The 15,646-nt window shown below is 31.3% G+C and overlaps 1 protein-coding gene across 1 annotated transcript in view; it reads left to right on the top strand.

Moving 5' to 3' along the window:
- The window catches only part of LOC106680639 (odorant receptor 13a), a 23,147-nt gene that overhangs the window by 2,083 nt on the left and 5,418 nt on the right, over positions 1-15,646 (top strand). The window contains exons 2-6 of the mRNA XM_024360663.2: positions 68-236; positions 1,977-2,548; positions 8,691-8,790; positions 13,017-13,124; positions 15,413-15,574. Of these exons, the coding sequence (XP_024216431.2) occupies positions 68-236; positions 1,977-2,548; positions 8,691-8,790; positions 13,017-13,124; positions 15,413-15,574 (1,111 nt within the window). The remainder of the gene's footprint in view (positions 1-67; positions 237-1,976; positions 2,549-8,690; positions 8,791-13,016; positions 13,125-15,412; positions 15,575-15,646) is intronic.

A 15,646-nucleotide genomic window follows, 5' to 3' on the forward strand; every position in this document is an offset into this window, starting at 1 on the left:
CTTATAATTATTATATTATATCCATTTATTCATTATTAATATATTATTATTATTATTCTTTTAACAGAACCGTTATCCAAGGTTTAAGAAACACTGGAATCTCCCTGCCCTGGGTCAAAGATGACTCCCTGCTAACGAATGCACTGAGACAGTTCTACAATTTCTTTGCATTTTTCATCGTCACATTCCAGCTGGTTGATACTGCAATAAGTGCCATAATGCTTGAAAATTTTGATGTAAGAACTTTAAAATATTCATTTTTACTTTATTTATATTGGTAAAACAAAGCAAGTGTTGGGTGACAAATTTATCAACACAATAATGATTTTAAAAACCAATAAGGATCCCAACCAACAACCTGCATACTTTTGATTTGGAAAATACTATTTACATAAAGAAAATAATTACATTCAAAAAGAAAAATATTTGAATCCATTTAAAATATCAGAATTAATTATACAGTGAATTTTAAAACAGACACAATAAATCTGATCCAACACTGCATAGATATAAAGTAAAATTAATTTATGAAAAATTTGGGATAAATTTAATGTTGATAATTATAATTAGCCTTGATAAGAATTTTATAATAAAATACTGAATGTTTTGAAACTGTAATCTGTTTACAATTAATTTTGCTTAAACAAAAATTACAAAGAAAAATTATTTAGAAAATAAAAATTACTGTGGCCACATGGTAAGAAAAACAATACTAATTCAGGGGTATTTATGATTTTTAGTTTAACATGTTAAATGGAAAAATTGAGTTAAATGAAGAAATATTTCCGTCCTTTAGCATATTAAAACGATATAACATTTTACATGGTTGAGAGTTTGGTAATAAGTCGTTTGTTAAGATATGTTATTTAATATTAATATTGTTAATTGCTATAATTATTAAAAATCAATGTATTATAAAAGCTGTTGTTTGATATATTGTCCTTGAAAATCCTTGCTTTAAGACTTTCATTTGGATACAATTAATTTTTTTTCAAACAAAAATTATTTAGATAACAAAAATTGCTGTGGCCACAACAAAAAAAGAAAAAATACTAATTCAGGAGTATCCATGATGTTTAGTTTAACATGTTGAATTGTGTTAAATAGAAAAATTTCATTCTTTTATCTCGTTAAAACGATACAACAGAGGTATGTATTATGATCCTCAGTTTTTATAATCAGTGATATAAGCGCCCGAAATTGAAAAACGGCATCAAACCCTCCACTCCCTCCCTCCATGGTAGCCTTACTTATTTGACTTTTAGAAAAGACAATTATAGCGAGTAGGTTGGTCGATGTAAGACATGTCACAATCTCCCGCTAGACCCCGGAGAGCGACGGCCCTATATCACTTTTGAAATATTAGCTTAAAACGGGAAGGAGAGACTTTAAGATAGAGCAATATTTAAAAATCGTCTGAAATTGATGGATGGAAAATTCTTTGGGGGATGAAAGCCTGTGCCCCCCGAATCCCAGTGATCGCCCCTCCACCGAAACCTGGGAGGTGGCAAACCAAGTTTCCATTAGTCGACATCCTCGCCGAGGGAAGGACTTCTGGCTCTGCAGTCTGAAGTCATCTTTATCCCCTAGTGGGGCGGCCCTCCCCGTTCTTGTACCCCCCCGGCCAGCGGCTCCTGGGACAATATTGTAACCCCCGCCCTCAGCGGACCCAGCCCAACCCCTTATAGTGCCATATGGCAAAGGAAGAGCACCATTATGTATATATCAATATTGTTATCTACATATTTTCAATAAAGGAAGTCAGAAAAAAAATGTTAAAGTTTGTAAAATGGAATAAATTGTACTAAAGAAATATTTCCTTCTTTTAGCATATTAAAACGATATGATATAGACTTTTGAGGAGATAAAGAATGTCTTGAGACTTTAATTTGGATACAATTGATTTTACTTAAACAATGATGACCAGTCTCAAGAATGTGAAAAGATTATAAATAAATTAATAACTTTTGTTATAGGACAAGTGTCGTGCTGGAACAGTCACAAGCATTGAGAGCAACCCAACAATGCTTTCTGTGTACTACGTCTTCTACCACGTACGGATCAAAAAGTTCTTAGAACACAGCGATGCTTTGAGTCAACGGATCCTCAACAGCGAACTAGGGCAAAAGGAATTCTTTGAGAAGAGCTATCTTGAAAACGCTAAAAAGAACAATTTCTTTACAAAAATCGTTCTCATCTTCGTGTTCTGGACTCCGATATTGTACGCCCTCCCGAGACCGCTTATCGACCTATACAACCAAGAATACAGGAAGACATTGCCTATGTACCTCGTCTACCCGTTCGACGATCACAAGCCAGGATTTTATGAGATGACATTTCTCATACAGACTCTTGGCCTTGTTTGCGGGGACTTGAAGAAATTCGCGAACGACTGCTTCTTCTTGTCGCTGTTCAGGACACAGACTGTGTACGTGAAATATATGTCAGCGTCCATTCGGGATCTGGGTGAAGAGTTTAAGAAGACTGGCGACCTCAATCTTAAAAAGAAACTCATAAAGTGGATTGAAATCCACGATCATTTTATAAGGTCAGTAAAAGATTTATTAGCTTGAGGTATGCAGTCCATATTAATAATAATACTAAAAGCTTAGCGAACCCGAAGGTTCAATGCCGATACCTTCGGACGTAAATCTTTAGGTTCTTTGTTTATTAAAATTTTAGGGAACCGTTTATTACTAAGCTCCTCAACCTTAATGCCCATTTTATTAGCCTCAATGTTATAACTTGAATTATATTTTGCTCATTTCAGCGTTGTTCATTCGAGATAGCACATATATATGGAAACCATCCTCAGAATAAAAAAAAATTGTGTAATACTTTTATTTTAATAAATTACAAAGAAATATAAAAGGAAAAAAGAAAATAATATCAAACAAACAAATAAAAAAATAAATATACATGACAATAAATTAAGTAGATAGTAGTACAATAAATTGAGATAAGCAATAATTAACATATAATAAGATTTAATAATTCCGGAATGATCGTAATGATCATATTTTCCTCATTTCAGCGTTGTTCATTCGAGACAGCACATATATATGGAAACCATCCCCAGAACCAAAAAAAAAAATTATTTGCTTTATATTGGCCAAATTTTGATAAAATATATATATTTGCCATATAAATCAGTGGCTTTGTAACTAACTGCCTTTGTACAAACAAGATGATTACATGCCGTGTGTGCAGGTAGCTCTTTTGAATTTTATTATTATGAGAGATGGATTACACACCTGGTGCAGTATTTATTGCATTTATATTGGTATGCAATATAAAATAAAATAAAAACACATCATTAAATGGAACAATTTATCAAACAATAGTCGGGTAACATGAAATCCTTTTTTTTTTCATTATTATATATTTCTATAATAATTAAAAAATATGTATATAATAATTCCAGATTGACCTGGTATGTCTTACATTGTTAATGAAAGAGGTACCTTTTTTTAACAGTTGATTATTAGGGCTATAGTTTCATAAAAAAAATAAATAAATATATGAAAATAATAATTCTTAATAAAAGATAAAAAGAATGATATTTATGGATTTAACAAAATAAATAATTGACTTCTAATGAAAAAAAAGAAAGTTAATATAGGAAATGTAGAGAAAGTAAAAAAAAAAATTAATTAAGATGAAATAAAATTTATTTTATTTATATTTGTATGTAATATAAAAACATAAAAAGAGTAAATAAAAACATACTATTAAATTTAAAAACAACAATTATTTAAACAATACTCGGGTAATGTGAAATCCTTTTTTTTCATTATTATATATTTATTTAATACCGGATCGGATGGGTAAGTCTTACATGGTTAATGAAAGAGGTACTTTTTTTTTTGACATCCCTAACTATATACAATGTTTTAAATAAAACAAAAAAAATAAATAGATGAAAATAATAATTCTTAATTAAAGATAAAAGTAAAGTTAATAACAAAAACCATGACATTTATGGAATTGATAAAATAAATAATTGACTTCTACTGGAAAAAAAAGGAAAGTTAATTTAGGAAATAGAGGATGTTAAAAAAAATTAATTAAGATAAAACAAAATTTTAGAGTGACAATAAAAGAACTGATAAATATAGAATATATAAGAGGATGTCCTGCATCAGCCTGGGCTTCAGTCCTCGGGTTGTGGTTGGGTTTCCCAAGTTGTAGGTCACAGCTCTTTTAACTGTCGGTAACTGCGAGTGGGTTCAGCAATGAAGAAAATAATATAATTCTAGATAAAATTAAATAAATAAAAATAAAAGAATATAAACATATTTTTTTAAGAAGCAGTACAAGATAATGAATTTTCCTTGAAGGATGATCCTTACTTTTATTGTACAGAATGATACACCTTGAATTTTATTTTTACAAACTTCGAGGATAATTTTTGAACTAACGGCAGCTTATTCCATACTGACTGATAATTGCAATTCAAGATCATTGCAAACATAGTGTGCAGTCTGTCTTTTTGCACTAAATGCATGTCTTTTTGCACAGTCGGTGTGCAATTGGTCACGGATGTCTTTTCTAATTATTTCACGCAATGCATTATTTTAAAAGACCTTAAGCACTGTTCTTCCCTTAGTGTAAGAAGAAACGTATCGCAGCCGTAAAGAACGAAGGATAATTATTTTGTCAATTCTAAGTTAAAAGTTTCTGGACAAAAGGCGCGAGTTACTAAATTTTGAAATACAAAAATAACAAAAATCATTTGCCTTAACCAAATTTTTATTTCCTCGTCAATTACGTTGTTTTCTAGTTACTAGTAGAGCTTCATGGCGCAAGTTGATATGTAGCCTGAAGAGGAAAAGATTCTGTATATTCTAGATAACTAAGTTCAGGCACTTATTTTATAAAGGAGGTGATATGGTGCGTTGTATTGGGAAAATTTTCTCCTACTATGGATAAGATAAGAATAGGCTTGTTTTAACACGATACACAATTGTCATCAAATTGTGGGAATGCTTGCAGGAATGCGATTTGGAATGAAAACATCAAACTGCATATTCTACCAAATTCTCAGCCTTCTCCTTCTTTTCCTCTTATAGTTGGTAATCTTAAAATAACAAGGATAATAACAAAGGTAAAGAATAAAAAGTAAAGTAAATAAAATTAATCAACTTTAATCACTTCTGAGTCAATACTGTGATTCACAACTTTGAGAAGTGTCCCCAATACAAAGGGGTCATGGAAATATGTGTTGTTCCTCGACAACTCTTTAGGGCCTTAGCCAACTATGAGTAGAACATTATCTCTTATCACTTGCTATCTTTTTATAGATAATTCTCACTTTTTCTGGTTCCGGCAAATATGCAACTGTAAATTCAGAATTGTAAGAATAATATTTTTGTTAAGAAATTATTTTATTTTTACATATTTGGACCGAAATTTATAATAAGGTACGAATCGGTAATCATTATTCTGAGAAATTCCAGGTCCGGTCGGGTTTAAAACAAGGTGATTCTTTATCACCTATCTTATTTAATCTAGCAATAGAATACGTCATTAAAAGTGCGATGAATACCGAAAAGGGTTTAACTTTGGGTGGTAAAATACCGGTGCTTGGGTATGCTGATGATTTGGTATTATTGGGTGATGACAAAGAATCTATAGAACTAAATACAACCACGCTAATAAACTCCAGCAAGGAACTAGGTCTTGAAATAAATACGGTTAAAATAAAATACATGGTTAGCACTAGAAATGCAAGCAATTTTAGTGATATAGATATAGGAGGAAATACGTTTGAACAGGTAGATAGGTTTAAGTATACAGGTTCTACAGTAAGTAGAAAAAACGAAATCGATGAGGAAATAAAAGCTAGGTTGAAGGCGGGAAATACTTGTTATTTTTCAATTTCGAAGCTGCTTAGTTCGCGAAAAATCAGTAAACTTAAAAATTAGAATTTACAAATCCATTATCCTTCCAACTATTCTTTATGGATGTGAAACGTGGCCTCTTACACTAAGAGATGAACAGCGTCTTAATGCTTTCGAAAATAAAGTATTACGCAAAATATTCGGACCAAAAAAGGATGAATTAACGGGAGAATTTAGAAGATTACACAACTCTGAATTAAGAGCCCTACACTCGGTAAATATAATTCAAGTTATAGCATTGCGGGGTGTAAGGTTGTAGGGCCTAGTAACGAGCGGATCCCTAAAATGTTAATAAGCACTGAACCAACGGGTAAATGTCCGAGGGGTAGACCGAAACGTAGATGGGAGGATTGCGTTATAATTGATTTAGTGGAATTGGGTTTGGAGGGGCATCATTGGAAGTATGTATGCAGGGAGCGTTTGGTGGTATCGGCTTCGAACCTTCGGGTTCGTTAAGCCTTTATTATTATTATTATTATTATTATTATTACATATATGAGATTCTAAAAACTATTTATTTATAAAGGACAGTGATATATAACTGAAGACCTCAATTGCTCTGTTGATGAAGATTCTTCCGACAAATACTCGTCACTTTAAAGGCTCTTCAAGAATCGATTTTACTGTCGCACTAGCTATTGGATAATAGTTCATATTACAAGTAATGTTAGTGAAGGAACTGTCTAGTTAACTATCACATGTAGACGCCTTGATAGTGAACTGTTGTACATTGAAAAGTCTTAGTGGCTAAGATGGTGTGATGGTGTGGAGCTAAGACAGTGACGGTCATGGCAGTAATGTCGCGCTTGGGTGTAATCGTTAATAGTTTTAATGCGAGTGGACTAACAGGCGTATTAACTGTCATATGAATACGCCATAACAGTGAACTGTCGCAACATATCCACCTTACCAAATGATGATGAGCGGGAAAAAATTGTGCTTTTATATTTGTCCACAATTTTATTAAACTCGGGCCCAAAAAACAAATCTACTTCAGACCCTAAAAACAAATTTGCCCAAGAACATAAAAATGTAGTGAGTTTCGAAATGTTTCTCAGTGTCACCGTGACCCACGACCATAACGATAAAATGTTGTCACGTGAGAGGTGACTTATGGCTAATAAGGTTTAACAAAACCATTGATTTCATTAACGCTATCAGATTAGTTAGCCTTATAAGGTTCTATATTATACATTACTATTAAATAATTATTATAAATTAGTCGTATTATATTTTTTTTTATAATTTATTTATTGTTAATCACAACTGTATAAAAATATATACAACAAGTAAATTTTCTGTTAGTGATAAAATAACATGACACAAACATGTGAAGAATAAACCCAACTCCAATAAAATTTCTAGAGGAGAAGATCTCGAGGCCATCTTCTTTTCAGACGCCTTGGAGGATTATTAGGTAATGAATGAGAATCCAGGTACGAAACTAGTGGGTTTGGATGGTAGGGATGTTTATCGTGGAAGGGTTGGTTTCTGGTTTTGGCCATATCGGCAACATAAGGAAAATTGAAGTCCTGATTGAGAACTTGATGTGTGACAAAGTAAGGATTATTAAGGATTTTACGAAGTATTTTGGACTGTAAGGATTGGATTTGGAAGGAATTCGATGGTTTAGTGGAGCCCCAAAGCTCAACTCCGTATGTTCAGATAGGCGTTATAATAGTCATGTAGATCAGTCTTTTGTAATGGATTGGAAATTTAGACCATTTGTCTAGTAAATGTCGTACAAGTCGCAAACGACGGGCAGTTTCCTGTCTTGTGTGAGGATTCCATGACATTCGTTTGTCCAGATGTAGTCCAAGGTAGCAAATCTGTTTGGAAGGAATCAGTGGTGGTATTATTAAAGGATACTGTGGGGCAAGAGGTCATGGGCTTACGACGAAGAGTAAATGTGATTTTGCGGGGTTTATTTTAATCCTCCAGTTTTGGCACCATTCTTTAAGGGTGGTGATGCGGACTTGGAGGTTTTGGGATACAATGGAAGGTTCATTATTCACTGGCAATAGACATGGTCATCGACATATGTGGTGAGCATAGTGTTAGGATGTCAGCTGTAAAAACAGTATAAAGGATAGGACCAAGGCTACTACCCTGAGGCACACCAGCAGACTGAGGCAATAGGGATGAATAAGCGCTGTTGAAATTTACTTGAAACAATCTGTCGAAGAGGTAAATAATGAGGTATAAATATGTAGGGGGTAGGAATTTATGGATTTTGTATAGCAGTCCTGGGTGCCAGACTTGATCAAGACTGTTCGGCAGTACTATAAATTTGAAGTAATTAATTTAACTTATTGCTAAACTGTAATAATTTTATTTTAATAAATTACAAAGAAATATAAAAGGAAAAAGAAAATAATATCAAACAAAAAAATAAATATACATAACAATAAATTAAGTAGATTGTAGCACAATAAATTAAGATAAGCAATAATTAACATATAATAAGATTTAATAATTCTGGAATGATCGTAATGATCATAAAAGATATCTTGAACATTATGATCTTCAAAGCACCTCTAATGCATGTATGTATCTATAAATGAATTAAATAGTCAAAAGCCAATTATTGTTTTTAATTACTATGGCAATGACAACCATCCTTATATCATGAACCTATACATACCTATATTTTGTACACTAGCTCTTTCTCGAGTTGCCTTATGCAACTAATATCTCCAGACCTTAAAATTATCTCTTCAATTTATTAAATTTTACTTTTAATTAAACTCATCAATGAACACATATAATTATGAAATTGTTCTGCAGGAACTTCAACGAACTTTTATCACTATATACACCAGTAATCTGTATATACTACGCTAATCTGATATGTACTGTTGTCTTGTGCATATTCACACAATTACAGGTAAATTGCATTTTTTTATTGCTACTATTATGCTAATTAATGTTATATCATAATTTTTTTGTTTATTTTTTTTTAATGACCCTCTTCCAGTTTCCTATCTAGAAACTTGAATCCAAAGGTTGTGGAACTACTTTAATAAATTTAAACAATGATAACACAACCTGATTTTTGCCCAAAACCCGACACTCGACGGGTCCTAAAACAGAAAATAGACATGAAATAGTAAATGCATTATATGACTGAGAACATAATTCAAAATTAGAATTACCTTTTTTACTGTGGGTTTTTGAATATATTAGTAATACATTTATAGATAAGTATAACACATAGAACACTGAGATACTCGATTTGTGAAACTCTTACTATAATATCTGGAGGTGAGGGGCTTCCCCGAGATGATTAGATGTGAATAGATAAATAATTAAATAAAATAAAAGTAAAAATAATAATAAAAAGAAGAAAATAAAAGGGGGAAAGAAGATAGGACTTAAGGAAGGGTAATATTGAGGGTTTCTGGGGCCCTTCCTACTCCGCCACCTCGCAGGAAGGGGGGATGGGGCGAGTGAACGGAATAAAGCTGTTGTTCTGTTTCCAGTTGTAGTTCGGTGTGAATGTGCGTCATTTTGCGTGTCTGTAGTGTAGTTCCTCAACAGATCTTTTGTACACATGCTGTTTTGGTACCGTTGAAATGATTTTGGGGCTGTCGGTATTAGAAATGCAGTGGTGATGTTCCATGTAGTAGTGATGAAATCAGTATTACCTTGTATATCAGTAGTTCAAGTTTCAGTGACAGTGCTAGTGAATAGATAAGGTGTTTGTGTTGATTTGGTATTGACTTAACGATCTTTATGTGCTTTATGTGTGCGATGAATGAGAGGTGAGATTCCAGTTTCATGCTAAGGAATGTGAGATGTCTCTTGGTTTATATTGTCTGTTCGTTTGGTTCTCTTTTGGGAGTTTTCCTGTATAAGAAAGCGATAAATTCAGGCCAACTTATACAAACCCATCTAAATAGACGGTTGCAGCATTAAAATGTTATAATACAACATATAAATAAATTTATATATAAGAAGATGGTCAGGGTAGCGGTCAAAAGAGAAACAAAAATAGTTTACAACTATTTATTCTCCGACGTTTCACCCCACTTTGCAGGTCTTCATCGGGGCTAAAAAGATAAAAAAAGAAAAAGAAAACTGAGAATATTACAACAGAAAGATACAATAAGGTAATTTAAGCTAGGATAAATATTATGTAAAAAATATTATGTTGTTTTATATATCAATTTTTACGGTCAGCTATGTATATATATATAAATAAATTTGTTTCTTCTAAAAATAAAATAAAATTCTGAAGAAGATAATACAAATACAGCTAAATATAATTAAAATAATTACATTGGCATAACAACAAATTTTAATAATTTACAAATTTTGGTTTATAAAAATAAGAAAAAAAATCATTTTTGATCCGTTCTGCTATTTCATTCTTTATTTAAAACCTTTTATAGACATATTATTATATTTTAGCTATCTTATTATATATTTAAAGATTTTCAGCTGTACACTTTATATTTTTTATTCTATATTTCACAGGTTTTTATTGCATATTACATAACATATTGTGGGATTTCTTACTGCATAAGAATTCGGGCCTTTATTATGACTTACTGCATCGTTTAAAAATGTCTTCATTCTGTAGCTCCTTAGTGTCGGAGGAATATGTCCAACATAAGGACACAAATTCAAGTTAATAACTAAAGTAAATTTGAAGTAAAAAGAACCTAGTAATAAAATAAAAATAAAAAAATTATATTTTTTAATATAATTTTGAAATATAAAGTATACTGCATGCAATGATACATATATACTTCTATGTTTCAAGCATTGTTGTCTATACGATGCCAGGATAATTACTGAAGGTATTTAATTAATTAGTAGTTATATTTTAAAATTATTTATATTTCTTAATTTAAAAATATTATTAACATTGGCGTGACATTCCGTAGAGGTCCTAGGCCTCGAGCGATGTACTAAGGAAATACATCGCGCGTTTCCTGACGTTGTTTTTTCATAGGGTGGGTTCGTTACTCCCATGCTTTTCTTCTGAGTGCCACCCATTGGCTAACGGGCCTCACAAATGCCCGGGGGAGGTTGTGAGTGAGTTTCGTATAGTTTTATGCTTTGAAAAAAGCACGGTTGGGACCGAGGCACAAACTGGCAACCTTTGGGTTGGTAGACAGGCACGTTGCCACGCTGCTACCGTCGTCCCCCTAATTTAAAAAGAGTTGAGTCATTAAAACTATTATTATTAGATTACTGTTCTTAAGGCATTTAGAGTGTTTTCCAGTTACCAATAAGATATCTTCATAAAATATTATTACCATTGAATACATAATATATTAAAAATTAATGTTAGGTTATATAAGCAACAATGTTAGAGAAATAAATCAAGTATTTATTAAACAATAAGAGATATGAATAATGAAAGTTCAATTAACAATAATAAATCAAACTAAGATCATAATTTGTGATAATGGGTAGCTCTGTAGTAAGGAACTCTGCCACTAACTCCAAGGATCCAGGTTCAAATCCGGCTGAGTAGATAATTATTTTCTATTTCACTGTAGACATGAGTCAGCCCTGTGGGTTTGGGAGCCCTGCGGGGTCGACACAGCCTCATTAAGTCCCTTAATTGCGTAAACATATGGCTGCCGAGCAAGATTACAACCAAATCTCCTCCTAGCACAACCGCTGTCTAGCAACAGTACTTCCTTATAAACTACTGCTACCACTCACCTTTCATTGATTGTAGCTGTGTAGGTTTAATACAATGGTCATAATTCAGGTAAAGTTAATCTTGCCATAAAATATTTTATATTACATATATGCGTGCAGGTACATATATGATTAGTGAAGTTCTAGTAGTTATATGATCATTGCTCTGTCTCAACCCGTCATGTTCCACCCGTATCCTTCTTCTACTCTTCAGCCAGATGGGCTTAAGTCTCTCCTATCAGCAATCCTGTCCGAATATCCTCACTTCAGGTATCCGGAGGAGGAGAGATCAGTTAGTTGCTTCTTCCTTCTTTCTTATTGGATTCTCCGTAGCTCCACCCGCGAAGCATAGGTCATAAAGCCTACATAATAAGTTTTTTTATAAAACCATAAATGACTTTCTCATGTAGTTCCCTTTCCCAAGGGATGTATGATTTATTTAATTATTCTGATCACGAACTATCTTTTATCTAATATCTCTTGAATTTATACAGAGGGCTTCCCATGGGCGTTTATGGACAACATTTGTATCAGACTGTACAATACAATACTGGTGCTAACAAAAGTCTAGTGATTGTACGTGTTTGGTGAGGAAAGCTCTTTCCTCAATTATATAGATTGTGAAACAAGCATTGTATTAATTTCGTATTCAAATTTAAATCGCTTTCATTGCTTAAAAACAATTGACAAGTTTCCTATAAAATAATTATTTTTTCACTTCTGAACAGTAATAGTTTTTTTTTTTGCTAAATTAAAAATTTACATCAAGAACTAACTCAGTTCAAAATTAAAATTTTCCCTTATCAAATCATAATTTATCTACATGAGATTCCACCAATATTAATAATAACCTTCCCTAAGTGGATATACTTACTCCTCAATTATTTAATCTCTTTTTGATTAATTTATTTAGTTTATATTATTTATGAGTTTTTAATCTATTTATTTAGTTTCAACATTAACACCTATTGCTATTTCATTTTAATTCGTTTCTACATTTTCATTTATTTATAACTTTTTTTTCTATTATTTATTTATTTTTCTCTATGTGTGCTTATTGAAAGTATCAATTTTAAAAAAGTCCATTAATTTAAAATGAAACTTATGTAGTAAACTCGATATTTGTGAAATATCGCCAGAAATGAAGAATATGAGAGTATGATGTAACTAGAGGATTAAATCTTTCCAACCACCTCCAACGCCCCCCACTCCGTTCTTCAATTCTTTCTCCCTTATTTTTTAAAGATCTTTCTTTCACCCGCCCCTTTCTCAAATCTAACGACTAATTTATAAAAAATATAATGTGTTGTAATTAGTGTACCAATGCCTTTCGTTTATATATATTTTTTATAATGTCTTTTAAGATAGATATAACTATTTTGTGTGGTATAGAAACCAAATTCGTGCACCATTGTTTCTTGTCAATAAATTTCTCTCTTAATTTTTTTTTAGGAAAAAAAATTTGGAATCATTGAAGGTATTGGGCTAGGAGGATTCTTTTCGGCCAATGTATTTCAGCTGTATCTGCAGTGCGCTGCTAATGATGACTTCATTGTTGAGGTTTAGTTTGCTAAGATTTTTATTATTATTATGTTGGATCTACATGTTTGCCACTTGCCACAAACCCGAGACTTGTACAGATGCTAGGTAAACAAATAAAGCAACCAACATCAGCATCCACATGCTTGTGTAATGTATTCGAATTGCAAGGTTAATTAATATTGTTTTAACTCACATATCCACAACAAGAAACATGTGTTTTTAATATTTATTGAAATACAGATTTATAAATACTTAAACTAATTGTAAAATTAAAAAGAACAATCTTCACTAACAAAGGCCCTATCCTAACTTATTCAAATTATATCTATGTACTTATTACTAACTTATAATCTAACCTACAATTAAAATACATACAATTGTTATCTATGTCCAAAGGTGAACAATAACGCGTACGTACTTGCACTCAGCTGGTCGTGGCAGAGAGAGAGAAAGATCAATTCTCAATACACAGTTTTTAAACTTAACTCAGCTCACAGAGAAACCAAAAAATACACTAGACTTTACATCAATGTCCATTCATTAAAAAAAAAACAAAAAAAAAAACAACCGACGACAGAACATATGATTTTTCTCTCTCTCTCTGCCCGATACCTCCCGCGCATGCGCTGCCATCACCAATTCTTTTGTCTCGTCTATTACACTTGTATTATCTTTTTACTTTTTTCGACTATTATATTCCATTTTGTTTGTTAATGGATATATGCATAAAAAGGAAGAAAATAAAGATAGGCTAAAAGAAAGGAGGCGTACATATCAGCAAAGTAGGTTGTAAATTCATAAACCGTTAAATTCATAAAACTAAATGACCTAAATAAAAGTCGTACTACATAACCTATGAATTCAACCTTCGTTATAGAATTTTTATTAGAAACTTGTTAATTTAATTAACTAGATTTAAAATATATTTTTGCTATGTTGAATAAAAAGTAAACCGCTTAAGTTAATTAATATTTGAAACAATGGATCTACATCGAATTTCAAATCTGTATAATCTTATCTGATGGTAGTTTTATTAGTGTCCAAAAATCTGCACTCAACGAGTAGGCCGTAAATTTAACCCAAATTGTAGAAGCCAATGCAAATAACCTATACAAACGCTTGCGCATGCGCGACTTGGTAATTGTTGGGCAAACAGAAGCACCTCCACATTTTATTTATTTCTTCTCATAATTTAAGATTTTTTTTTATTGATAAATATTACAATTTGTCACAAAGTTATTGGGCAATAGTTAATAGTAATAACTGATCACATAAAAACTAAAAAAATAAAAATAAATGAAAGAAAAGGATTTACATAAAAATAAATAAAATCTCTCTCTAAATATGGATAAACAGAAGGATAAATAAAATAATAATAATCAAACTATGCACATGAAGACAAGAATATAATAAAAAATAATCACTAGTCACATTTCATTCTTGATCTAATAGTTTGCGTTTATATAAATATAATTGAAAAGAAAATTATATACGAATAAAAGGAAATAAGAAATAAGATAGTATAAAGATAAAATAGACAATAATAAGAATATTAAAAAAATGATCGAATAAAATTTAACACACAAATTACGAAATTAAGATTATATAAGATCGAGAAAGAATAAATACAAATCATTTGAATTTTGAAAACTCAAAAATCTAATTTTTAGACAAAAAAATACAAAGACTAGGAGAATAAAAGAAGCTATCTATGTCACAAAAAATACTAATGAGGTCGTTAATTTTAAGAAATTAAAAATAAGTAAATTTTTTATGTAACAATAAAATGAAAAAAGATAACGGTGTGTTCATAAGGAAAGTAAAAAGATAAAAATAAACGAAAATTAATATATATGTAGGAGGCTCAGCCAAATGCTAGCATAGCAAGGTTTAGGACGAAGGTCAGTTTTATTTCAGTTTAACAAAGATACCGAAGAGTTAGCTAGTGGTTTCCCGAAATGTTTTTTTATATTGGTGAAGTAAATTCATGATTTCAGAAATAAAGAGCCAGGAAGAGAATGAAGATTATTGTTATAATAGGGTAATTTATATAATTTATTAAAATATTTAAATAATAATTTTATGCAGGTTTCTAGTATTATATATTTTTTTTTTAATTTGTGGAAGTGTCCTAAGGACGAAGGACTCCGAAACATAGGTGTAAAGTAAATATTTTTTAAATAAAGAAAAATTTTGGAAAAGAGGAAAAATAAAATAAATAATTTAAATAACAAATTATTTTGTAATATTTTATAGCATTGTTTTGAGTAATGTATTATAATATGAATATTAGTAATATTTTTCAGGCCGATAATCTAGCCCTAGAAATATACAAGACACCCTGGTATGAAATTGATAAGACTAACAAGGGCATAATCCGCACTATGTTCCTCATGGCTTCGAGACCAGTCGAAATAACAGCTTTTAAATCACCAACACTGAGACTCAACAAGGAAGCATTTCTTGCTGTAAGATTCGAATGATTTATTTTATTCATTCTACGTTTTGTTATTACTTTTATAACTTTTATTGCTATTTAT

This window comes from Halyomorpha halys, unplaced genomic scaffold (genome assembly GCF_000696795.3).
Source record: "Halyomorpha halys isolate HHAL.00 unplaced genomic scaffold, Hhal_1.1 Scaffold272.1, whole genome shotgun sequence".
Lineage (NCBI taxonomy): Eukaryota > Metazoa > Arthropoda > Insecta > Hemiptera > Pentatomidae > Halyomorpha > Halyomorpha halys.